This window comes from Sorex araneus, chromosome X, assembly GCF_027595985.1.
Source record: "Sorex araneus isolate mSorAra2 chromosome X, mSorAra2.pri, whole genome shotgun sequence".
Lineage (NCBI taxonomy): Eukaryota > Metazoa > Chordata > Mammalia > Eulipotyphla > Soricidae > Sorex > Sorex araneus.
The window spans coordinates 220,619,925-220,645,944 of NC_073313.1; the positions used below are offsets into that span (position 1 = coordinate 220,619,925).

Below are 26,020 nucleotides of genomic sequence, written 5' to 3' on the forward strand. Positions count from 1 at the left end.
CAGAATCGAGCACGGGTCAGCCGCGTGAAAGGCGAATGCCCTACCGCTGTGCTATAGCTGTGCTGGAGCGATAGCACATCGGTAGTGCAGCGGACACTGTTTTTGTTATATTGTGCCATTTCCTATTGTAGTTATATAGACATCCTTATTGTTTATTTGTCTTTTCGGCCACACCTAGCAGTGCTCAGGACTTACTCCCAGCTCTGTGTTCAGGGCATCACTTCTAGCAGTGCTCGGAGGACCATATGAGATGCCAGTGTTTGAACCTGGGTTGGTCATGTTTAAGGCAAACACCCAATCCACTATGCTATCGCTCTGGCCCCTGCTTCCTGTCTTAATAATTACTGTTGGGGCACACAGTAGAAGTATCTAAAAATCAAACAAAAAACTATTTATTCTGGATTTAATTACCAAGTAAGCAATGTGACATCTTATGGGCACGGAAAACTTTTACTGGATTCAACTATAAGAAAAGAGATTAAATTATTCATCTGATTACTATGTGCTTGGAACTGGAGATTATCATGCTGAGTGAAGATAGTCAGAAAAAGAGTGGCAGATACAGAGGGTTTTTCTCACCTGTGAGATATGAAGAAAAAGAGTAAGGGGTTTTAACACCTTTCAACACTTTTTTTTTAAAGTTGTGTGTTTTTATTTACTAATTTTGCTTTTTGGGTCACACCCAGCAATGCACTGGGGATACTCCTGGATCTGCACTCAGGAATTATTCCTGGTGGTGCTCGGGAGACCATATGGGATGCTGGGAATCAAACCCCGGTTGATTGCATGCAAGGCAAATGCCCTACCCGTTGTGCTCTATCGCTCCAGCCCCTCAACAACTTTTAAAATCATTTCAACAAAATGATCAAAGGCAACAGAACAATAAAATTGATTTACAGAACTGAGCTTATCATGGCATGGGGACAGGAGTTTGAAAGTGTGTGTGTGTGTGTGTGTGTGTGTGTGTGTTTCTCTGTGCGTGTGTGTGTGTCTGTGTGTCAGGGGTGGGGGGTGTTCCTCTGAGACAATGGTCAATGGCCGAGGGTAGCAGACACTGGTGGAGGGAATGATTTGGAAAGTTGTAACATAATGAAACCCTGTCATTAACAGTATATTTTTGCTTATCTGTTTTGGGGAGTCACACCCAGTATGCTTAGGGATTATTCCTGGTTTTGCACTCAGGGATTACTCCTGACAAGGCTCAAAGTACTACATGGAGTGCCAGGGATTGAACCCAGGTCAGTCTACATGAAAGGCAAGCGGACCTGCTTTACTGTGTGTTGTTAGCCACATACAATATTGTAAGTCAAAGTGTCTCAAATAGAATATGAAATTTTATATATATACATATGTATATACACGCTGATAATGAACATTATATTGTCTATGATGAGTTGTGTTTTTTAAATGGTGAGTTAGTATGGCAAGGGTGCTCTTGACTTCAAACAAAACTTAATGGGCAGTATAGCCATTTACAGCCTGGGAAATCTTTGCCATCGCCACTTACATAGGCTGATTCTGCTTTCAGCAAGCTTCAGTTTCTTTACAATGGTCATAGTGCTCAAAGTACTAGGCAAAGGTGACTGACAATGTACCTGACACATAGGAATTTCTCAATTGTTTCAAAGAATCATGTACCATAGTCATTTAACATTACCACTATATGATAGCAACATAATAGTAATGCACAGTAAAAAGAAAGGTAACAGAACATTAAAACTCATCTACGGAACTGAGTTTATCATGGTATGGGGACAGGAGTAAAAAAGAAAACAAATTATTGTGAACCTCCAAAGAGCTTTGGGAAGTCAGAGATAGGGAACAACAAATTCTGACTCATACAAGCAGATTTCTGATGTAATGCACTCATTGAAACATGAAGTATATAGAAATAGAAATTATATTTTTTAAATTTTGTTACTAAAGCATCTACTATATAACTTGCCTATCAGGAATAAGTATTAATATAAAATCTTTACTCTTTTGTTTAGCTTTTATTGGTTTTGGTTTTAGGCCACATCAAGCAATGCTCAGGGCTCACCCCTATCTCTCAGAGAAAAAATCCCCCAACCCCACATATTTGTTCTATGCAAGTAAGAACAGTGGGATCTGAAACCAGTATACCTTTTTAAAAAATGCACCTTTTGTAATGATGTCCAGTAGTAGTCTAGATGCAATCACTAGGTTTTATTTGAAGAATATTTTTATGTTTTGCCTAAAGTCTAGAATTGTCAATAAGGAAGAAATATAGTTGCAGTTTTGTTTCATCCTGTTCAAATTTTCCATTTTTAAAAGTCAGAAATCATCATCATCATCATCATCCCGTTGATCATCCATTTTCTCAGTAAAGTCTCCATTCATCCTAACCCTGAGACTTTAGCAGCTTCTCTTTATTTGTCCTTCTTAATGGTGCAGTATTGGAGGCTCTTTCAGGGTCAGCGGTATGAGACCCATCATTGTTACTGGTTTTGGCATATGAATGGGGAGCCATGGGGAGCTTGCCAGGCTCTGCCATGTGGTCAGAAACTCTCGGTACTTGCTAGGTTCTCCAAGAGGGAGAACTAGGCTATAAGATGCCGCTTCCAGAGGCTTGGTTTTATAATCTCTGGATGTTGGCCGTTGATGGGATTATATGGCACCAGGGGCAGTTTCTGGGTGTGACCACTTAGCTACTGGAAAATGGGGGATCTGGGCGGAAGAGGTCCAGTCCTGATCTGAGCAGGCTTGGAGATCTCAGCCCCGGGTCCCGCACACCTGGGTTCCTCTACCAGTTCCTCAGCATAGTCCAATAAAAATTTACAAATATTTCCCAGTGTAATCATTTGGTTCAATGATTGACTCTGACAGATCTATATTTTTTTGATGATCCAATTCGCTATTTTGTTGTAACAAGCATTATGCAGCACATTTATTTTGTGTCTGCTAATGGAGCAGGCAGGGGGGAGTGGAAAGCTGGGGACATTGGTGGGGGAACGTTATACTGGTGGGTGGGACTGGTTGTTGGAGCACTTAATGCTTCAAATAATTGTATTATAAATAACTTTGTAAACCATGGTGTTTAAAGAAAATACATATATTAATTATATGCATTTAATATATTTGTGTATATATTTAATATATATTGTGTATGTATATATTTAATATATATTGTGTATTCTATATATGTGTATATAGAATAAATTAGGGTTGTATTTATATTTACTTATCAAATATACATTAAACCTACATGTTTATTATATATTATATAAATATATTACATGTAATATATTTGGACTGGAGCAATAGTACAGCAGATAGGGTGTTTGCCTTGCATAATACTAACTCAAATAAAAAGAAGAAAAGTCAGGAGGAATTTCACATAAATATGCTAACTACTTAGCATAAGTATGAGTACAATATTTCAAACAAACAAAATTTTACCATTTTATTGAAATAAAAATGAGTCTATAGATATTTTATTTAAAGCTAACATATTTAGCATATTATATAAAAGTTAAACTTTTTCCTTTTAAAACATTATTTTCAAAAATAAACTTTTAATAAAGAAAAATCAATTTTTAAGTTTTAAATTTTAAGTTTTCCATTTTCATTTAAAACCAGTTAGTATTTGTTGAACAACTTTTCTTTAAAAAAATAATAGGCAAAACAGAACCAGATTTTCCTTCAATTCTTAATTAACAAAATAGCTTACCTCTGTGTTTATCTTACATAATATTTTCACAACTGACAACTTCCTTGATAATAAAATATGTGCTTTGATTTAAAAACTCATTCTTTCTGATCCTCTGTACTTATTACTGCTTATTCAGAACTCTTGGACTTGGAATCAATATTAGTAATCATTAAGTCTAGCAGAAACCTTATAAAATAATTATTCAATTCAAAATTTATAATGGACTAACATCTAATTTCTGCCTGGAAACCTTGAGTAATTGAAGGCTAATGGTCAATTGTAGTCATTCCATGTTTTAAGCTGTTAGTAATTCTTTACTGAGTCAAATATTTTTTCTCTGCATGTTATTATACAATCTTTATTTTCGGCTATAGTCATTTGGTTTCTGTAATCATTTATCATTTGTCTGAAGATTGTGCCTTTATGCCTTAACATTCATGGTGCCTTTACTTCCTTGATTATTAAGCCAGTACTATGACGTTCTCTTTTTTTAAAAAAATATTTGTATTGATTGAGATTCTGTGGTTTGCAATACTGCTCTTAATGGTCCCTCATTTATTTTCTTCTTTTATAAAGTAGTTAACAGGATGAATGGTCAAGTTTGAGACTTGGAATTGCACAGTTTGCATTTCTTTGTATAATCTGGCTTTCAATATTGTTTTCACAAAGAATTGTTCAATTAGATCATGTGCATTTCACATAAAATTTTGTTAGTGACTTTATAGAAAACATAAAGTTTTCATGTAACTTTATAGAACTAATGCAAGGCTATGTTTATGTCTCTGCTAAATTTAAATTTGTTTAGAACTTGAAATTTGGGGAGGCTGGAATTCCTCTCTTTGACTAACTACTAGTTTAGCAAAGCAATATAACTGAAATACTTTCTAACTTCAGAAATTTAGTGAGGTTAAATATTCCAATTTGTTTCTTGCAAAATAAAAAAGAGCCACTAATCGAAAGAGTGCTGTTATACTAGTTTTAAATCTACAGAAAAGGGTGTCTCTTAAATATGAGTTAAAATTTTGCCCATTTTTGACTTCAAGAAGCTGTAGTTTCAGAAATACCACAAGAACCTCAATAAGGAAGAGTTCATTGAGGAAGCGAAGCTAAAGTCAACATCTAAAAAGTGAACCTGTTAACTAGAGTAGGGAAGCATGATAGAATTAAAAGGATATTTGACTATAGGAAACATTGATTGTTTTGATTTAGGATGAATTGCAATAGGAAGATAAATTCTTTAAACAAAAAGATACCATATATATACATATATATAAATTATTAAAAAATTATAGTCTGGCTGCACTATTTAAAATTGAATGGAGATTGTGAAAACATACAAAGTTTTATACACACATCTGATAATAGTGCCAGATAAGATGAAAAGAAGCAGATAGATTATAGGGGGGATTATGAACTAATATGTATAATATATAAGAAAAGGAAAATGAGATGTCAGATTACTCCTGAATTTCTGGCTAAGGAAACTAAAAAAATTGCTTGTGTCACTCCTAAGGATTGCCATTTTGGAAGAAAATCTGCTTTGGATTCAAAAAACTTAGATATTATGGATTGGGTTTGAATATGTTGATTTTAAAATACTTTTGATGTGATGTAGTTCAAGAGCCATAAAAAGATGAATACCCTTTGCCCAAGAAATCTCAAGTCTCTGGAACATTGCCTAAAAATAGTGTAAAATATGGAAAAAGCTTTGGCTGAAAAGGTCTATCACGTTGGTTTTCATAATACAAAAATTTGGGCAGTGTTGATTTTCATAAGTGGGGCTATTTGATTTTATTTGGTTTGGGGACTATACAGATATTTTGGTTTTCACTTGATGGACACTCCTGACAGTGGGGACCATATGATGCTGGAGATCAGCCCTGAGTCTCCCAAATGAAATGAATCCTTTTCAATAGCTGAGCTCTTTCTCCAGACCAAGAGGACTATTTTAATTTGAATAAACTTAAATTTTACAAAACAGATTGTTATTTAACCAATGTAGTGGCTTTTTAAAACTTCTTCAGTGACATGGGAAGTATTCATTAAATAACAATGTCATGAAAATGATACTAAGGGTCAGTAAGACACCCAACAGTCTGAGAACATGCTTTACCTATAAAAAGAACCATCCCCAGTACTATACGGTCCCCTGAACACTCAACAGTGCCCAGGATTTACCTGGTTCTGGGCTCAGGGATCACTCCTGGAGGAGATAGATAAGTTGGCTATATGAGGTGCTGGGGATCGAACTGGGTCTGACACTTGTAAAATGCTATCTGTATCCTCTGTACCCTGTCCAGCCCTTGATCATTATTTTTAATAGGTTATTTTGGATAATGTCACTAATGCACAAAATTATGCTTCTTATAATTAATCATGTGTACTGACACGAAAATCATAAAGATGTAGAAAATTCACTTGAGATCTATAATAATTAACAGTATCATGGCAAATATACATGTTTGCATATTCATTTTAGTATCCTACAGATGAACTGATTTCATTCTTATATGCTTACTAACATTGTAAAGTTAATTCAAAGGCATTTCACCACTCTCTGCTCTCTACATTTTATAAAGGCAGATGAGGTCAACATATTTCAGTTTATTTTGAGCAATACATTTATTTAAAATGTCATGAATAATCTATATTTGGTATGTTTTATCAGCATAGAATATGTACATACATATTGCACTCATCAAAGGAAAATCATAAACTTAAAAAATATTTTGTATATACTTACTTAAAGTAAAAGAATATGCCAAGTGAGATAAGCAGTGATGCAATAGATAATCCATGTCCAATTATAGTCAGGTAAAACAAATTCAGTGCAGTCTATATTTGTATAAACAGGAAATAAATTAGGCTTAAATAAATATTACAATTTTATATGTGTAGAAGCTCAAATTCAATCAAATAAATGTTATACTTAAAAATGAGCAAAAGGTTAATAAAAATAAAAACATATAACCTGACTTATCATTCAGTTGACAAACCAATGAGTACTTAAATATATTCAGAAATAAATATTTCTGAAAAAAGTACCAATTCACATCCAAATTTATAATTATATGATTTGTATTCAAGAAATTTCCAAAATAGGAATAAAAGAAAGAAGTAGAAAGATAATACAGCAGGCAAGGATTTGCTGTCCTGGCCTTAGTTATGGTCCCTTGAACATTGCCGGGTGCAACCCCTGAGAACAGTGCTAGGAGTAAGGCATTAGAGGAGGAAGCAGAGGATCACTCCTGGCAGGACTCAGAGACCACATGGGGTACTAAGGATTGAACCTGGGTCAGCATACGCAAGACAAAAGACCTACCCACTATATTATCACTCTAACCCATAAACCAGCATTTTCATTAATTTTTATTGATAATATTCACTCCGCCACTAAATACATATTCCATCAAATAATATTTGATGATCATATATATTAAATTAAATACTAGTTACACATTTCAGAATCAGAGATAAATCTTAATAATAACTGATAAGAATTAATAATCTACGCTTTCTAACTTTCTCTTGATTTGAATTTTTGTCTTTGAAATTCACTTGTATATATATTTATGGCATTTTAAATGAATTTTTACAATTGTCTTCAAATTATTTTGTGAATAAGCAAAGAACACGTGATTCAAAAACAAAATTATATCTGCCACCATTAGTTTTATAGATAGTATATTTATAATAAGTAAATTCTTATAATACATTGCTGAAAACGTGTTTATTATCACTTCATATTACAAATCAGTGGACTGAGAGAGATAAAGGTTATATTTTGCTCAGGACCACAAAGAAATAGGAAATCAAATATTAGATTCAATTTTAATCAACTGTGACAAGCTTATATACATATTAAATATATGCAGGCACTTCTTCTCAAAGATATTTTGCTGTGAAAAACTGTGTTGTTAAAAATGTTAATGTGAGTGTAAGTGATAAGTTGTTCAGAATAGTTTAACCTAGGTATTAAACACTTACCATGTTCATTGTGCACTGAAGATAACTCTAGATAGATTTGATTAAGAATTTTTTTTTATATTCTTGCACTTATAAAGTATGCTTTCCTTGGTAAACTTAACTCCAATATGAAAATACTGGCTTATAAATATACTAGTACATAATAGTTTCTTTTGATTTAATGACTGAATTAATAAATCTAAAAATACATTTTTCTTCATTGTTCTGCTCAAAGTATGTTATGAAAACACTTTACAATGAAATAGAACTCTAGGAAATTTTCAAAGAAGATTGCATAGTTTACTTGTTAATGAAAATTAAATTTTAATCTATAGTTAAACATACCTTCACTTTCTCATATGTATTGACATTGCACTGGGTATAATTTGTCCACGTTTTGTTGCTTTCTGGGTGTCTAAACCAGTTTCCATCTTGGTCACAGATTTTTGTAACTTTTTCTTAGAAAAGGAAAAAAAGAAAAGAAGTTAGTGGTTTAGTCTATCCAGCATTTATTAAATTAATATCAAAGATATCGGTATGTAAATTTCTGCTTGTACCTGAAGGATCAAAGTCCTGAAAGTAATCAGGGCAGTGCTGCATTGATTCAGTTCCAGCAGCAACATCATTCCAACATAACCATCCGTCCCAGGTTCTGTTGCAGTAAATACCTTAAAGGGAGAGAAATCATCAGGAAAAACCAGTATCATATTGTCACATGTAAAGAAATAAAGTCTTAGTTGTGGGATCAAATCAATAGTGAGTAAATTCTGTTTGCTGAAAGTGAAGACATTGTATAAAATCTCTAGCAATTACATGGAAATTCTATCAGACATAAAATAGCCCAGTTGTGTATACCTTTTTATTTTAAAAAACGGGATAGAGATAAAGATCATTCTACAGCCTGCGCCATGTAAATGGAGCAGTAACTTCATAACTTCACAATTAATCCAATGGGGCATGCCAAGCCCAGGCCATGAAACTCACAGGTACACCAGTCTTGGGGCTGAGAACTCAGGGGCTCCCATGGAAAGAGGGCAGGTCAAGTCCACGCCCTGTTGAAGCCCCAGCAGTCACACCCACACCTCACAGCCATGTAAATAGCCCAGCTTCTCTGCTACGGAACTAATCTCTGAAGAGGTGCCACTCGAAGAAACTTCCAGATACACCAGTTCTTAAATTGAAAACTCTAGGGCCTTCATGAAGTGAGGGCAGGTGGTCCTCCCTACCTCCCATTCCCCACTACTGCTGGAAGCGTTAGCCTAGCAGCCACAACCACAGCCAAATAAACAATGACCCAGCTTCACAGCCTCAAAACTAATCTCAGAAGAGATGCAAAACTAAGCCAGTGAAATTGATGGAAACACTGGTCCCTTAGACGAAAAATTGGAAGCTCCCTCAGGAGGTGGGAACTCCTGCAACAGCTCCAAATTCCACCTCTCTAACAGCCCAGTAGGAGCACAGCATATTAGATAGGAAAGTAGCACAGAAGCCCATTAAGCTCACCAGCAAAATCTATACAGACGGTGCAACTAGCAAAAAAGAAGCTGAGTAAATCCTCAAATACTTTAACAACATCATTGTGAGATATAACAAACTTCTCAAGTTGTTTTTGTTTTGGGGTGACTATTGCACCTGGTGAGGCTCAGGACTTACTCCTGGCAGTGCCTCGGGGACCAGATGGGATGCCAGAGATTGAACCCAGGTTGGCCATGCCAAGGCAAGCACCCTAGATGTTCTACTGTCATTCTGGCCCCAATTTTTACAAACTCTTTTACTGAAATATTTGTTGATAACTTCACTTACTACTTTGTTGTGATAGAAAATAAATTATTTTGTCCCTGCTAAGGGAGGAGGCTTGCAGCGTGGGTGGGAAACTGGAGGAAATGGTGGAAGGAATGCCACACGGGTGGTGGGATTGGTGCTGGAACACTGAATGCCCCAAACAACTGTATCAAAAAACTGTAGAAAACGACTCCGTGTATCACAGAGTTTAAATAAAATCAGAAAAAAATGGTAGAGTATACATTAAGATGTTCTACATCAATGGTTATTAAAATAGATGTATACCAGAAAAACTAGCAATGAGTCCCATTTTAAATAATGAACCTACAGACTGATAATGGTAATGACTGGGTGGTTTTCTTTGGAAAAGATACCAAATGCATTCAAAATAAAATAGTTCGGTTTACCTTCTGTTTGTTGAATAGGGTATTGCATAATTTTTTGATAGCACTCATATTGAGCAGTCATGATTTTATTCCTGGTAACACCCAATGGAATTAAGACACCAGAGCTCACTTCTTCCGATTCTGCTTTGACAAGATTCTAAGGGATTAAAAAGAGAAAACTTTAGGATGGTAAAAATTGCCTACTGAAGGCAATCTGTCACAGTGGAAAGCAGTAAACAATAAGTGTAGTGACGTGCTACATAGTCATCTGGCTTTGAGAGGAAATCCTTGATAGCTAACGTTTGCCAATTTCCACGGTATAAATATCCACACATGTCCATTTATGAGAGAGCAACAGAATGTTGCCAATAGCAGATTTTGGAAGCCTGTGGGAACCTGGATGTGAGATCTAAAATGCAAACAGGGATGTATTCAAAGCCCTTCTTTAATTTTGCTAGCTACCCTGTCAAATTACACAATATAACTCACCCCTTGAAGATATATTTCTGTTGTAAAAATAGAAAATAATAGTATCAAGAGCAAATGGAAGTAGCTGACTAATTTGAAATTATTGTCATTTTGTCATTTTATTTTGATAGATTATCCACAAGTTCACTTATGATGTTGGTAAATAGAATTACTACTGCATTCACATTAGCATAGTTTTCACAAAGTGTACATATATGTATATAATATGTATGTATAAATTATAAATAAATATATTTTCCCAATTTAGTGGCAATATTTTAAATTTCACTTTTATTTACATTTTGCAATATGAAGTCTCGAACATTATTTCTTTATTTTTTACATAATTTTTACTTGCTATTCTCAGAAGCAGCTATCTCTCTACTCTCATTTTGTCTCATTATTCTTGATTTTCTCTTCTCTAGCAAGACGTTGAATATACTAGAGTCTAAAGATTACCATTTCCTTAGATTGTAACATTATGACTTCCAAACAAAAATCTGTGCAGTAATTGTGGTACAAAATAAATAGATAAAAATTTTATATTTTCTCAAAGTTCACAAATGTGTTTAAATTCAAATGTTTGACGATACTTAAGAGATCTAACCCAGGTCAGCCTCGAGCAAGGCAAATGCCCTACCTGCCACTCAAGCAAATTGATGGACAACAGGACGAGAGTGCTATGCCAGTGCTACAGTGCAACTTGAGAGATCAGACTCACATTGCACTGCACTGCACTGCCATCCCATTGTTCACTGATTTGCTAGAGCGGGCATCAGTAACATCTCATCGTGAGACTTGCTGTTACTGTTTTTGGCATATTGAATACCACACGGGTAGCTTGCCAGGCTCTTCTGTGAGGGCAGGATACTCTCGGTAGCTTGCCAGGCTCTCTGACAAGGACAGAGAAAGCAAACCCGGGTTGGCCGTGTGCAAGGCAAACCCCTACCCACTGTGCTATCCTTCCAGTCCCAGACTCACATAATGTTTGAAATAAATTTAACCGAAACTGTTAAAACTCCCTAAAGTATTATAGTCAGAGAGGTGATTTACTATGGGATTACTTGTAGGGAATCAATACTTGTAGAGAACTCAGTGGAGGGTGCAAAAAGAAAACTGAAGAGACTAAAATCTGTTTACTAAAGATAACATCTAAGAAGTGCAGATTCAGGACTTGGAGACCTAAAAATGTTTTCAAACACAACTAACAAAAATGTAGCCTTGCCTTTGTTCTTACTTAACTTTTCTATATTTTTCTAGACTTTCTTAGCTTTGTGGCCTTTTCTTAGAAATAATACAGAGAAATTTTTGACACATTTTTAGACAATAGTATTCTTTCAGTTTTCATTCATACAGTGATAGTGCACTTATTGTTGTAACGCAGAGAAAATTTGAATAAAATATTTGAGTAAAAGTAAATGTATGACACATAGCACCTCCAATATAAAAATTACTATGCAGTCATCCTTAGTCTGCCTTCTACATCCAGTCTCAAATCCCCAGGGCCCAAATGTAAAGATGTGTCCAAGTAAACATACGCATTTTTTAGGTATGTCAATCCGTTGGCAGAATGAGAGAAAAATAAGAAGCTAAAACTGTCTTTTAAATAGAGCCAACACAGAATCAAGGATCATATTCTTTATATCTCCCAATTCTGATCATTATTTCCACTGCTGTGCACATTATGTCTATTGATGTTCCTCCACTGATTATCCTCCTAGTCTCTACTGCATCATTCTAGAGTATCGGTTATTAGATTAAAGTTAAAAAAGACACAGAAAATAACCATATTGACTTGGCTGGCCATTAAATTGTAATTAATGTAAACATTGGGGTAAGGAGGGAAGCTAGAGCCCATCCCCTCCTAGGGGCCCTGGGGAAGACAGCCAGGCGTGCGGGCAAGAGACTCTGCATCACTCTCTTCTGAGAGCTTGCTTTTAGGTCTCCCAGAGAAGAGCTCCCAGCAGCCGAAGACCACCAGAACCTAGCTACAGCCATGCTCGAGGCCCCTCTCCACACGTTCGGACAGGCCTCATGCATGAAGGAACCGGCAGAGGAACCCAGGTGTGTGTAATCCCATCAACCGCCAACATCCAGAGAGAGACTTAAAAGCAAGCTCCCAGAAGCGATATATTATAACCTACTTCTCCCTCTGGGGAGAAACTAGCAAGCAAACTTCTGAAAGTTTCCTGCCCACATGGGACAGCCTTGCAAGCTCCCCATGGTGTATTCATATGCTAAATCCAGTAACAAGCTGGATCTCATTCCCCTGACCCTGAAAGAGCCCCCAGTGCGACATCCTTGGGAGGGCCAAGTCCAGATAGACTTCTAAGATCTCAGGGAAAGGACGAAATGAGAGGTTACTGAGTCCACCCGAGAAATCCGTGATTAACGGGATTTAGTGATCGTGAATGTAAACATTACATAGTTGGATTTGCTATTATTAACCACTATCACTAATAGGTATGTTAAAATATAAAACAGAAGTAAGAATAAAAAGCATATTAGAAGAATTTATACTTACCATAAAAAAGGGCCAGAGAAACAGAAAACACAGGACATACTTTTTCTCCATCATTAATGCCAAAATGAGATATTATATAAAACCAACTGCAATAGAAAATTATAAAATAAAGATAATTTTTAATAAGCTATTTTAAAACCTTCTTAAAACTGCACGGCATATTTTTCTTTAAGGATCTGATTAATAGTTTTATGTGTAACAAATGTCAAGACATTAAAGAATAAAATTATATATCAAAATTAAGATTTTCCCAAGAAGATAGAATCAAATATTTTGGTAGTATATTTCATTATAAAATGTTTCTTTACTGTTATTAATATTGACTTTATTTTAAATTTGCAAACTCCAATATTTGAGAGGAAAATTGTTCCTGATCAATTTCTTGAGAATCACTGTTGAATAGACTGTTACTTAAAATGATCTTATAATTTAGTAAAAAAGTTATTCTCTGCAGAATTCAACTGTTATTTTTAATCAAGAAATTAGAGACTTCATTGTCAATCATTGTCATTGGAGTAATAGTACAGGAGATAGACAATATTAAATAAAAGTATCTCTTGAAATATTTCTGTAGATACTGAGCTAACTGCCTCAAATATCACCCACTTTCTTTTTAGCACTAATAGATCATTATTGCTAGTGTACAATAAGTAACACATTTTATAACATTCATGAGCAAACAAATCTTACTATACACATATAATATAAATTATTATGGCTATGATAAAGTACAGTTAATTGTAAGTGCAAAAAATATCCCTCAAAGGAGTTAAAAATTCAATGGGTATATTTTTTCCAGTGAACTATGAATTTTGATTTCAGTTTACTAGGAAACTTGGAATGATTGTTATCATAGGAAAAATATTAGATTGAAATAAAATCTTTGGGCTGGAGAAATAATACAGGGAGTAATATGCCTGATTTGTGATGCATCTGAACCTGGTTCAATCCCTGGCAGTACATTTAGTCATCCAAGCGCCGCCAGAAGTCACTCTTGAGCAGAAGTTCACACTGGTTCTTGGGCAATGCTGGATATGGTTAACCCTCCACACCCTAACTATAAAATTTTGTCCATGCATTCTGCTTATTGTTTACATTATTCAATGAAATGAAAACATGTTATTAATTAGAACATAGAAGCTATGCCATTGCTTGCCTAAACTCACCTAGAAGCAGCTTTGCTTTGTAAGGGTAGTAATTGTCTGTGTAATGTTTTGACTTCTATCAGCTTTACAGGATTTTTTATTATTAGTTGATCTGAAAGAAAAATAAAACCAAAATCAGTAAATATTATATTAATTCTAGACATATAAAAATGTGTTGTAACAGAAGAAAGTAATGAGTCAGTGTTTATTCAATGTAGTAATTAACAAGTTAATATTTTAGTTTTATTACATTTAATCACAAGAAAATCTAATTTTCCAATACTTACATACACAGTTGTCTCCAGATGCCAAATCACATTTTCTCTTGTATCATACTGACATTGTCTTGAAGAATTTCTTAAAACCAGGGGTCATGACCTAAAACATTGATTGTTATATAATTTAAAATGCTTTTTTAAGTCAGTGTCATTATCAGGACATATTCAGAAAACTTTCCTCCGAAATACTGCTATTAAAATTATATCTTTACTAAGTATTTTTAGTTTTTAACAATTCTATTGCTTATGACATAACATACAAGTGTTATTTTTATCATACCAGAAAACTTTGCATAAATTTATGCAAAAATTGTATATATCAATTTTCATTTTTACAAGTTATCTGGAACCTGAGCAAAACATACTATTGTACTTGAGTAAATGAAAAAGAAATAGAAAACAGGAAAGTACTTTAAATTAAACTCTAGTTTAACTTTCTCTAATTTACTTAAATAGAGTAAATTAGAGAAAATTAAACTTGAAATGTGTTATCGTTTAGTTTTACATTCCTATTTGCCTAACTTGAACAGTTTCTCAAAGCTTAAACCATATCTGATTGATCTTTGTATCCCTTATTACTGGTAATTAATTTACAATTGCTAAATATATGAGTGAATATACCAATTAAACATTAAGCTATTTTAGAATCTTATTCAAAAATGCTAATTCTATTAAAAACTTTTTTATTAGAAGTTTATAGTGTTCAAATTTGAACTAAAAGCAATTGGAAAAAATCTTATACCAGTTGGTTTACATTCTTACAAAATAAAGTTCTGAAAAATGGTTCAGTTTTAAAATTCCGTGGTCTTTTGACAGTAATTTATTTATACATTCACTTTGCAAGCCAGAAAGGTTAAGCCAAATGTAAAACATTAACTCATATTTAAAACTTTGATGGTTCTCATTCTTCTGAATTAAATAAACTGATGTACATTTATATCAGTACATATTTATACCAGTATAAAATAAAATGTATGTAAATGTGAATCTATTTGGAAATCAGACACAATTTTACAAATATATGATGATTTTTATGAGTCCTGATTAAAATACCTTTTAAAAAAATGTAGTTATTTTCAGGTTTTGGGGCCACACTCTGCTGTGTGCTTGGGGCTTACTCCTGGTTCTATGCTTAGGAATCACTCTTGGGTCACTCTGGGGACAATATGGAACACCAGGGATGAAACCCAGGTGTGTCATGTGCAAGGCAAATGTCTTTCTGTTGTATTATCACTTAGGCCCAAAACTGCATTTAATAAATATAGGCTTAACATTCTAAGGGGAAACTCTTTTCAAACTAGAGTTTTACCAAATCTAGTTTTAAAACTTTTCACCCAATTCTATTCTAGAGATTATTTTATTTCTTATCAAATAAATTTTATAATTTAGTAGATTTCAAAAAGTATGCTCACTAGATAATACGATCACTAACGATTCAGAAGGAGCAAGAGTACAGGGAGTAGATCATTTGCCTTGTGCACAGCCAATCGGGGTACAATTTCCGGCACCCCATATGTTCTCTTGAGCCCCGCCAGGATTGACCTTTGAGCACAGAACCAAGAATAAGCCTTGATCACCTCTGGTTATGACCCCCAACCGCCTGCCAAAAATGAACACTAACAATGCAAATAATAACATGTTTATTGTTTTCCTATTTCACCATTCCCTACGGCATTGGAAAAATGAGCTACAATTTTTCACTGGGTAATAACTGCACCCATAATAAAGGAGATAGTTGTTTTGTCACCGAATTTATCCAGGACTTAGCAAAAGATGTGCATTTTTTTGGTAGGTCACATTCAGCTGTCCTCAAGGATGACCCTTTTCTCTGAGGGTATTTTAGGAAAATAATGGAGAGAACAAGACTGATCATATAAATATTGCTCTTTGGATCCATCTGAGAGTAAGTTTATATCAGTTCTCTTAATGTTATATGTATCAGCAAGATAGCCCTCGGAAGTAGGTGAATTTTTTCTAGACGTTTTTATTGGTTCTTTGCATCATGCCATTTCTAATATATGTTTCTCTCAATCTCTCATAGATTTAGCTTAGCTATATACCAAACACAGAGGTGCTCAAAACTTAATCTTGGCTCTGTGCTCTGGGATCCAACAAGGCCAGCAATCAACCTGCTAGTACTCTCTTTCTGCCTCCTGTTTTGCCATGTTTCTTCTTTTATAGTTTCTACATTTTTATAAAAATGTCTATTCTTTTCAAGATTTGTTTTTTCTTTTGAAAAACTTATTTCTAATTGATTGAGAAAAATGATTTAATTTAACTAATACTATTAGTGATGGTTCCCCATATACAATTTCTCAAAAACCACACCATCACCCACATGCCCACCTCCTTCCCTCAATGTTCACAATGCCCACCAAAACTCAGTTTGGTGAACCAGTTCTCCCACTGTGTTGCCGTTTGCTTCTGTTGCTATGCTGCTATGCATCTTCAAGTCCCACATATTTATCTTTGCTAAAATGTATTTTATATTAACCGACCAAATCTATAATTATGAAAGATATTCCTATTCAATTTTCAAAAGACAGTGAGTTAAGTAACTCAGATTTGCCAGTGGATTCCTCCAAGAATATTCAAGCTTGTTCGTTAGGAAATGGATTGTTCAAAACAGAAAAAGCTCTAATTTAGACTTAGTAAATTTGCAATCCCTGTCACTGTCACTGTCATCTCATTGATCATCCATTAGTTCGAGCGGGCACCAGTAACGTCTCTCATTGTTAGACTTATTGTTACTGTTTTTGGCATATCCAATACACCATGGGTAGCTAGCCAGGCTCTTCCATGCGGGCACAATACTCTTGGTAGCTTGCCGGGCTCTCTGAGAGGAGCGAAGGAATTGAACACAGGTCGGCCGTGTGAAAGGTGAATGCCCTACCACTGTGCTATCGCTCTAGCCCTGTAATTAATCCCTGTAGTGCATAATAGGATAATTTTCTTTTTCTAACTCATGGATCCTTTAACTACTTTATTTTTACTTCTCAAAATTATACAAACTAAATTGGTTCTATTAGAAATTAAACAATTTTCTTTAGTGTACTAACAGAATAAAACAGTACCTTATTTCAAAATAGGTTTGAAGCTTCTTTGCCAGAAACTCTGACAATGTGGGGCTGGAGCAATAGTACAATGGGGAGGGCATTTGCCTTGCATGCAGCCAACCTGGGTTCGATTCCCAGCATCTCCTATGGTCCCCTGAGCACCACCAGGAGTAATTCCTGAGTGCATCACTGGGTGTGACCCAAAAAGCAAAAAACAACCAAAAAAAACCCTCTGACAATGTAAAAATATTTGTTGAATCACAGAAAGAATCTGAAAAAAGTATAAAAAGTGCTAAGACCGCAATTAATCTAAATATAGCTTTCTTGAGATCTATGAATTTATATTCCATTATTTTGGTTTCATTCCTTAAACTCACCATAGATTTGAATCACAAGATAATTTTTCTTTTTTTGCATTTTAAATTCATAAATTTAAAGAGATACAACTTTTGGTGTAGGTCAGTGAGAAAGCATATTCTATGCTATATAAAAATTCTGGATTAGAGCAAGAGAGAAACTCACTGGTTGAAGCACATGTTTTGCATGCAGGAGACGCAGGTCCATGCCTGGTACCCCAAGAGCCCTTGAGCAACACCAGGTGTGACTCCTCTCCCACCCAAGCACAAAGCCACAAATAATACCAGAGTATTGCTGTTGTGGCTCAGAAACAAACTATACAGTAATATGACACACTCAAGACTAATTAGAGCATAAATCAAGTTTTGTAAATGCATATAAATGTTTTGCAAACCTTGTATTTATTTGCCCAATTTTTTAAATTATTTTGAAGCACACTTTCCATTCATTTTATTTTCTATATTACTCTTAATTTTGCTTGATTCACCTATCCTAATAAGAAAAATGTGTTTTTGCAAGAGTAAGGGGGGAAAGTAAACAACTTTCATCTTCTACTCCACTTCCAAAGGATCTTGGATTTTAAAGGTCCTAACCCATATTATTTTCTTCATTTATTTATCCAGGCACTATAAAGTTGGCTAACAGAAGCATTTCCCACAGATATCTAATTTGCCATTAAGTATCCTGAACCTTTGTGTAAGCAAAGTCAGGCTATTTCCTCTTTAGTACATGACTTCCCTTATGGCATATTCTACAGGCTACATTTGGCTTGAATTGGACAAGGAATAAGCATCCTGCTCCAATCTCAATAGTCTTCATTTGTGTGGCAAATTCTCTCATTCTACACTACATAAAATAGATCGAGCTACTGAGGAATGACAATGTATAAGGGGGCTGGTTACCTTATCATGACACAACTTTTGACAGAATCTGCCTTTACTGTTTCAACAGAATCTTTAAGAAAAAAAAATTCTTGAGTGAAGTTGTAATTTTCCATCCTCACCTTGATCTGAGATTTCCCCAAGGCTTTCAGTCCACAAAGAGGTCAGAACCTTAAAACACAGGGTTCAGGGATAGCTCATGGTAGAGTAGCTGCCTTGCAAACCAGAGGCTGAAGAAGCTGCACATTCAACCTCTAGCACCAAGTAGCTGGCCCTGGTGTAATTCCTGTGGCTGTACTCTTTGGACTTCCTGGGGCCACAACCTAAGTACAAGATTTCTAGAACACTGCAGTGAGACATGTGTTGGTTCAGTAGCTAACATGTAGGGACCCCACATCAATGACAAAAGGAAGGAAGAAATTAAGAAAGTTAAAATATAAGGAGACTTCTCTTCATTAAAGATCTGTTATTGCTTCAAGTATCTCAAACTATAATATCATCTAGGATTTGCATTATTATTACTATTATCATTATTATTGTTATTATTATTATTATTATTATTATTATTATTATTATTTTGGTGTTTTGGGTCACACCCGGCAATGCTCAGGGTTTACTCCTGGCTCTGCACCCAGGAATTGCTCCTGATGGTTCTCGGGAAGGCAAACACCCTACCCACTGTACTATCACTCCAGCCCCCTACTTTTTAAAGTTACTGAGTGGACAGGTACCAAATCACTAATGCAACATAAACCACTGTACCTCAAAATGTATCAGAATTACCATCAGAAAATTGTTGAACATGTTTGGACATCTAGGTTCTACAACAGATGCTCTAAATCAGAAACTGGGAGATAGAATAGAGAGAAAGAATAGTAGGTAAGATACTTGTTATTCACACAGCCAACTTGGGTTTGAGCCCCAGTATCATCAAAGATCGCCCAAGTCCTGTAAGGAGTAAGCTACAAGCACTGCTGGGAGTGTTCCAAAATTCTTTTAAAAATTTAGAAAGGAAACTTGGAGAATAATTTACATTTGTAGGAGTCACTGTGGGAATTCTTGGCCTGTTACTTTTGGGGAAGTACAATACAAATACCCTCACTAAGTCATGCTGAAAATTGGAGATAAATATCTCTCTGTCTCTACTGGCAAGGCTATTTTAAAACCATCAAGTATAAATCAAGAAATATATTCTTCCATTTTCCCAGTACAATTAGTGTTTCAGAACTCCCAGAGCAAATTATTCGAAAATCTATTTTAAAAATACCATGTAGTATTGTAATTATTTCTGTTTATCAGTGCTACTGGATGATCAGAATAGTAAGAAAATGACCTGAATTATATCCATCTCTGTGAGTGCAAACTGTTGCAAAATGGGGGCATAAAGAGGGTTTGCAGAAAGTGTGCTTTCAGTGTAATTTTACTAAATAAATGTAATCAAGTTGAACAAACGTGGGATTTGGGAGGGTACTTAAATCCCTGTAGAGATTATTACAATTTTCTGAGAACCTTAAAACAACAACAATAAAATCATTGTTGGATGCAAATTAAAAAAAAAATCTGAGTGAGTTCATCTTGACTCGGACCCACATAAGAAGGCTTTGAAACATTTATGTGATTCTAAAATATACAAAATTGTTAAAAACCAGTAGTACCTGTGGATGGATACTGTCATAGGATGAATAATGAATCACCAAGTTCTTATGACCAAATTACTATAAGTTGTGATTTCAAAGATATGGACCTCAGAATAGAAAGATTATACTATAATATGCTAAATTACTTAGGTAGGCCCAAACTAATCACTTGAACATTTTAAAGTGGAAGCAGGTGGTTGAAGATTCTGTTGGAGAGATGGAAACAGAAAAGAGGACCCAGAAGAGGTATGACAACAAATAGCTGAAGCCTGTGGCTGGATTTCCCAGTTTAGGGACAACAAAACCAGGAAGAAATTTCCAGGAAATAGATATAGCCCTCCAAGAGAATGTCACAGGAAATGGGATCAATTTTACAAACAGAGACTTAGATTATTTTTTGTTCTTTTGTTTTGGGGCTACACTCAGCGATACTCAGGGCTTACTCCTGTCTCTGCACTTAGGCTTTACACCTGGTTGTGCTCAGGGGACCATACGGAATGCCAGGAATTGAATCTGGGGCAGCTCAAAAAAGGACTAATACCCTACCCACTGTATTATTGTTCAAGCCCTCAAGGACTTGAATTCTTCCAGAAACCCAAAGGAGTCGAGAAGTTGATCCTCTCCAGGAAATCCAGAAGATTGCACAACTCTACCTAAATATTGGCCTTATGAGATTTGAAATAAAGAAGCTAAAGAAGTCCACAGAAATTCTGACCTATAGAACTGTCAAATAATAGATGCATGGTGTTGCAAACTACTAAATATATGGAATTTACAAATCGCTGTGATGGAAAACTAATAGAAAATCTTTACCTGATAAAAGTTTTTCATTTTCCTATCAAATTTACATGGTTACTAAATGTTTCCCAATCAACCAATTTTTTCCTCCCAACTACAATACACAATTCTCACTACAATACATTAACCAGAAAACTTCCCTCCAGCTGCTCTTAAATTGCTGTGTGTGTGTTTAAAGAAAATCGATTCAACACTTTTATGCTTTGTTTATCTAAGTAGAAGATGAATACTGAGTTTGATCTTTAGTTCCCTAGTCTTTACTCCAAATTTGTTAGATGCATATTGGAGTTAAAAACATAGCTACAAATTACAGTCCTTCCAATGCTTAAACTCATAAGTCACCCTTCTCCCAGAAAAAAAAATAATACATATATATATATTATGCACATACACACAAATAACTCAATGCTGCTAGAATTTTTATCATAATTTAGTTTATCTTTTGCAATATGTTATGTGATGAATACAAATAACTTATAGTAAATACCCAATAATCATCAAATATTGCTATTATTTTTAGCACTCTACGATTACAATTAGTTGCAATAATAATAACCTCAACTGAATGATTCAGTGAAGCTGTGCATACATAGTTTTGTGATTTGGCAATGATTTCATAGATTATTTAGAGCTTAAGTTATTTAGAGTCAAGTTAAGGACTCAAATTATTTATCGCTAAATCCATGACCCACTGCCCTACGCCACACTCAGTTCAGAGACTCAGGTGATTTATTTGAATAATTAAAGTCTAAAAACTGCAAGATTCTTTTCTGTTTGTTATTTAATTGTCTTACCTAACCATCAATTTTTGCCATTAATTTTTTTTTTGTCAAACATATTATTTTTTTCTTTCACACTTTCTTTTCTGATTCCTATTGTTAGTGATGTGTAGCATTTGATTTTATTTTAAAGTCACATAAATTAAAAACTTGAATACTTAAACTTGCTAATTTGGTAAGACATCAAAATAAAATACTCACACGTGCTGTCTCACATATAAAAACTTTTAAATACATTTAAAATTAATAAATGCATCTATAAATTAAATTATTTTGTGACCCTATTCACTGATTACTTTCATTTAGTTCTATAGACATGTAAAAATGAATGTAAGTTATCTTTCTGCCTACAGCAAAAATATTTTAAAATTGAAAAGGAATAATCTGACAATGATTGCAAAGACTCAATTAGTTTTTAGCACGCCATGGGACTCATTTCATGAGGCATTCACAGATATGATTTTCACCAAGATTTAAGGTAGATAGTGTTTGGCTATAGTCAATATGCTGTTGTACAATGAGATTGAGCCAATTACATGCCTTCTCAGGTGTCTTGTTTCTAAAGCAAAGGAGTGTGATAAGATAAATTTCAGTCTTGTGCAGAGGCTCAAATTTACATAAAAAGAAAAAAATAGATGATTAGTATTTAGGTACAGTTTTGTTTAAAGTGACCCAAAGCCAAAATATCCTTAAAACCTAGTCTTTTCTGATACTCTATTCTGGCTATGGAAGGCATTCTTTATGTCTCCTAATACCAATAGTCCATAGGATTTGAAGTTGGATTTTTAAGACAAAGAAAGAGAACTTTTTGGCTAGATGATTTTTATTTTTTTATATGGTCATTCAGGGAAAAGGTATCAAGTTGCAGAAAAGCACATTTTGGATTCTACCTCTATATATGGACTGGAGTGATAGCACTACAGGTAGGGCTTTTGTCTTGTACACAGTCAACCTGGGTTTGATTCCTCCATTTCTCTCAGAGAGCCTGGCAAGCTACCCATGGCATATTTGATATGCCAAAAATAGTAACAATGGAGACTTACTGGTGCCCGCTCAAGCAAATCGATGAACAACAGGAAAACAGTGCTACCTCTATATTTACCACTTTTTTTTTACTGTTCTTACTTTCAGACCATTTTGGGAGAGTCTAGTTCTCTTCTTTACTGCAGAAAATGTAAATGGGAAGAACAATCATACGTCTTCAAACTCATGCTAGACTTCTTAGGACAGAATCTGATTATTTTATCTATTCAAGCTAAACATCGCTAACTTTGGGCAAATAGGCCTAATTCTCCTCAGACTGAAAAACAAGAATTTTGGTTATGTTGAATGTATATCTTTTTGTACCTTACAGAAGATGATCAACACAAAAATTGAAAAATTATAGTAAGAAATATAGAATTTGTTAAGGAATGATTTAATAATGCTTAAGATACTCTGCAAGGTAAGCAATAAACAACAAATTATGTTTATAAAAAATCTTATGAATAATCTAATATGTAAAGTCATAACTAAAAGACAATTTATTTATTTTGATTTGGGGGGACACCTGGTGATGCTCAGGGGTTACTCCTGACTTTGTGCTCAGAAATTAATCTTGTTGGTGCTCGGGGACCATATGATACTGGGAATTGAACCTGGGTCAGCACCTTGCAAGGCAAGTAGCCTACCTGCTGTACACTTTAGCCCCACTCTGAGCTAATTAAAAAAGTCAGTTAAATTCTCCAGAAAATATTTTGCTTTTGAAGGAACACTTGAGTTTAATTATAATTATTAATCTTTGCAAACTATGTAAATATCACTGTCATCATTGTCATCCCATTGTTCATCGATTTACTCGAGCGGGCACCAGAAATGTCTACATTCTTTCTAGCCCTGAGATTTTAGCAGTCTCTCCTTACTCATCTTTCCCAATGATTGGAGATTCTTTCAGGGTCAAAGGAATGAGACCTGTTATTGTTACTGTATTTGGCATATTGAATACGCCAGGAGGGGCTTGCCAGGCTCTTCCATGTGAGCGAAGATACTCTTGGTAGCTTGTCGGGCTCTCAACATGAGTTTATTTGGGGGCTTTCTCTTCCATTGGTTTATTGTGGTTATGACAGTACTACACTATTATAATGCCTAAGGCTCAAAACTATAAAAATTCTGAAAGAAACAGAGGGAAATCTTCATGGTTCTGGTCTTCACAATGACTTGTTGGATATAAAAGTCAAAAAAGAAAAAAATAGACATATGGGACTATAATGAACTTAAAAATCTTGTGCCAGGAGTAAGCCCTAAGCACTGTTGGGTGTGACCCAAAAACATAAACAAAAAATTCCTTTGGGTTAGAGAGACAGTATAATCAAATTCGATCCACAGCCATCACATATGGTCCCCAAAGCACCAGTAGGGATCATTTGGAAGCACAGAAGCAGGAATATCCTTGTTATTAGCACCACCAGGGTATGGCCCCACACCCCAAAAGCTTGAAAGCTGTTGTGCACTACAAGACAACATTTTTTCAAAAATAATATAAGAAAGCCAAAAAGAATATGAAAATTTGATTTGCTCAACGTCACTCATCATCAAAAAAATGCAAAGTCAGAGAAATAGTACATCCAGTAGGGCAGTTGAATTGTGGTTGCCTTGTATGTAGCCAACCTGGGTTCGATCCTTGGCATCCCATATAATCCAGAACATGGCCAGGAGTGATTCCTGAATGCAGAGCCAGGACTAAGCCCTGAGCAACACCCAGTGTGGCCCAAAAAACAAATAAAAGAAGCAAATGAAAACCATAATGATACCTACCCATAGATACCAGAAAAACAAAACCAGCATGGGGGTGAAAGAGAGTACAGCAGGTAGCCAGCTTGACTTTCATGTAAGAAATCTGGGTTTAGAGCTAGAAGCCCTGAACACTACCAAGTGAGACCCCAAAAAACACAAATAATTTAAATTTTCATAATTCAAAGTTGAGGAGCTTGAGTGATAAAAGTTTGATAATTATTCAAGTTTAGGGGAAGAGTGCTTTCTCTTGCACACCACTAATCTGGGTTCTATTCTGAGCATCCCTTATGGTCCCCAGAGCCCTGCTAGGAATATTTTCATGTCATTTTCTGGACACTAGAGACATCAGATCTGCACTAGCATACATACTGCAGCATGGTAGCACTGTCGCCCCATTGTTCATTGATTTGTTCAAGCAGGCACCAGTAACGTCTCCATTGTGAGACTTGTTATTTTTTTTGGCATATCAAATATGCCACAGGCAGCCAGGCTCTGCCATGTGGGCAGGATATTCTTGGTAGCTTGCTGGGCTCTCCGAGAGGGACGGAGGAATCGAACCTGGGTCGGCCACATGCAAGGCAAACACCCTACCCGCTGTGCTATCGCTCCAGTCCAGCATACATACACAGCACTGAAATCTTTTCCAGCCTATGGCCATACCACCCTGAACGCGCCTGATCTTGTCTGAAATGTTTTTCATTCTGTTCAGTTTGCTTGTGAGGATTAGGAAATCTGAAGAAGTTAGGTGTGGCATTGAATGGAGTGTTTCTCATTTTACATCTGAAGCAATTTTGTATGTGATTTTTTTTCATTTTTAAGTTTTCAAAGTATTTTATTTTGCATATATGTTATATGTACCTTCTTAAGTTACTTCTAAAAATGGAAGGTTTTTTTTGTTTTGTTTTGGATCACACCCAGAGATGCTCATGGCTTACTTTGTAAATATACTTGTAATATTGTACCACAGCGGTAGGGTGTCTGCCTTGCACACAGCTGACCCAGGTTCAATTCCTCTGTCCCTCTCAGAGAGCCCAATAAGCTACCGAGAGTATCTTGCCTGCACAGCAGAGCCTGGCAAGCTACCTGTGGCGTACTCAATATGCCAAAACCAGTAACAACAAATCTCACAATGGAGATGTTACTGGTGTCTGCTCAAGCAAATTGATGAGCAATGGGATGACAGTGATAGTGACAGAAATATTGTCTGATTGACTAATAATATAAATTCTGGCTTCCAAAGAAATATTTGAATAAGAATCAATTTCTATTTAAAAATTAGCAAGTACAATAACAATAATGGCAACAAGCAGTAGTCAAAATGGTTGTAAATATCAGTTAAACTAACTATGTTAAATTGCAACTCCACTTTGTCCTTGTAAGTTAAAACTTTAGTAACACATGCTAGAGAGATAACACAGCAAGCGAGGCACTTGCTTTGCAAGCAGGCAACCTTTATTCTGCACCCGGCACATTTCATGGTCCCCTGAGCACCACCAGAAGTGATCCCTGAGCACCTAG

At 35.3% G+C, this 26,020-nt stretch overlaps 1 protein-coding gene across 1 annotated transcript in view; it reads right to left on the reverse strand.

The window, feature by feature from the left end:
* Positions 1-26,020, reverse strand: part of CALCRL (calcitonin receptor like receptor) — a 97,783-nt gene that overhangs the window by 23,881 nt on the left and 47,882 nt on the right. Inside the window, exons 3-9 of the mRNA XM_004601213.2 lie at positions 14,232-14,322; positions 13,966-14,056; positions 12,800-12,885; positions 9,829-9,964; positions 8,197-8,307; positions 7,985-8,097; positions 6,417-6,508 (exon numbers count right to left, since the gene is read on the reverse strand). Of these exons, the coding sequence (XP_004601270.1) occupies positions 6,417-6,508; positions 7,985-8,097; positions 8,197-8,307; positions 9,829-9,964; positions 12,800-12,853 (506 nt within the window). The 5' untranslated portion in view covers positions 12,854-12,885; positions 13,966-14,056; positions 14,232-14,322. The remainder of the gene's footprint in view (positions 1-6,416; positions 6,509-7,984; positions 8,098-8,196; positions 8,308-9,828; positions 9,965-12,799; positions 12,886-13,965; positions 14,057-14,231; positions 14,323-26,020) is intronic.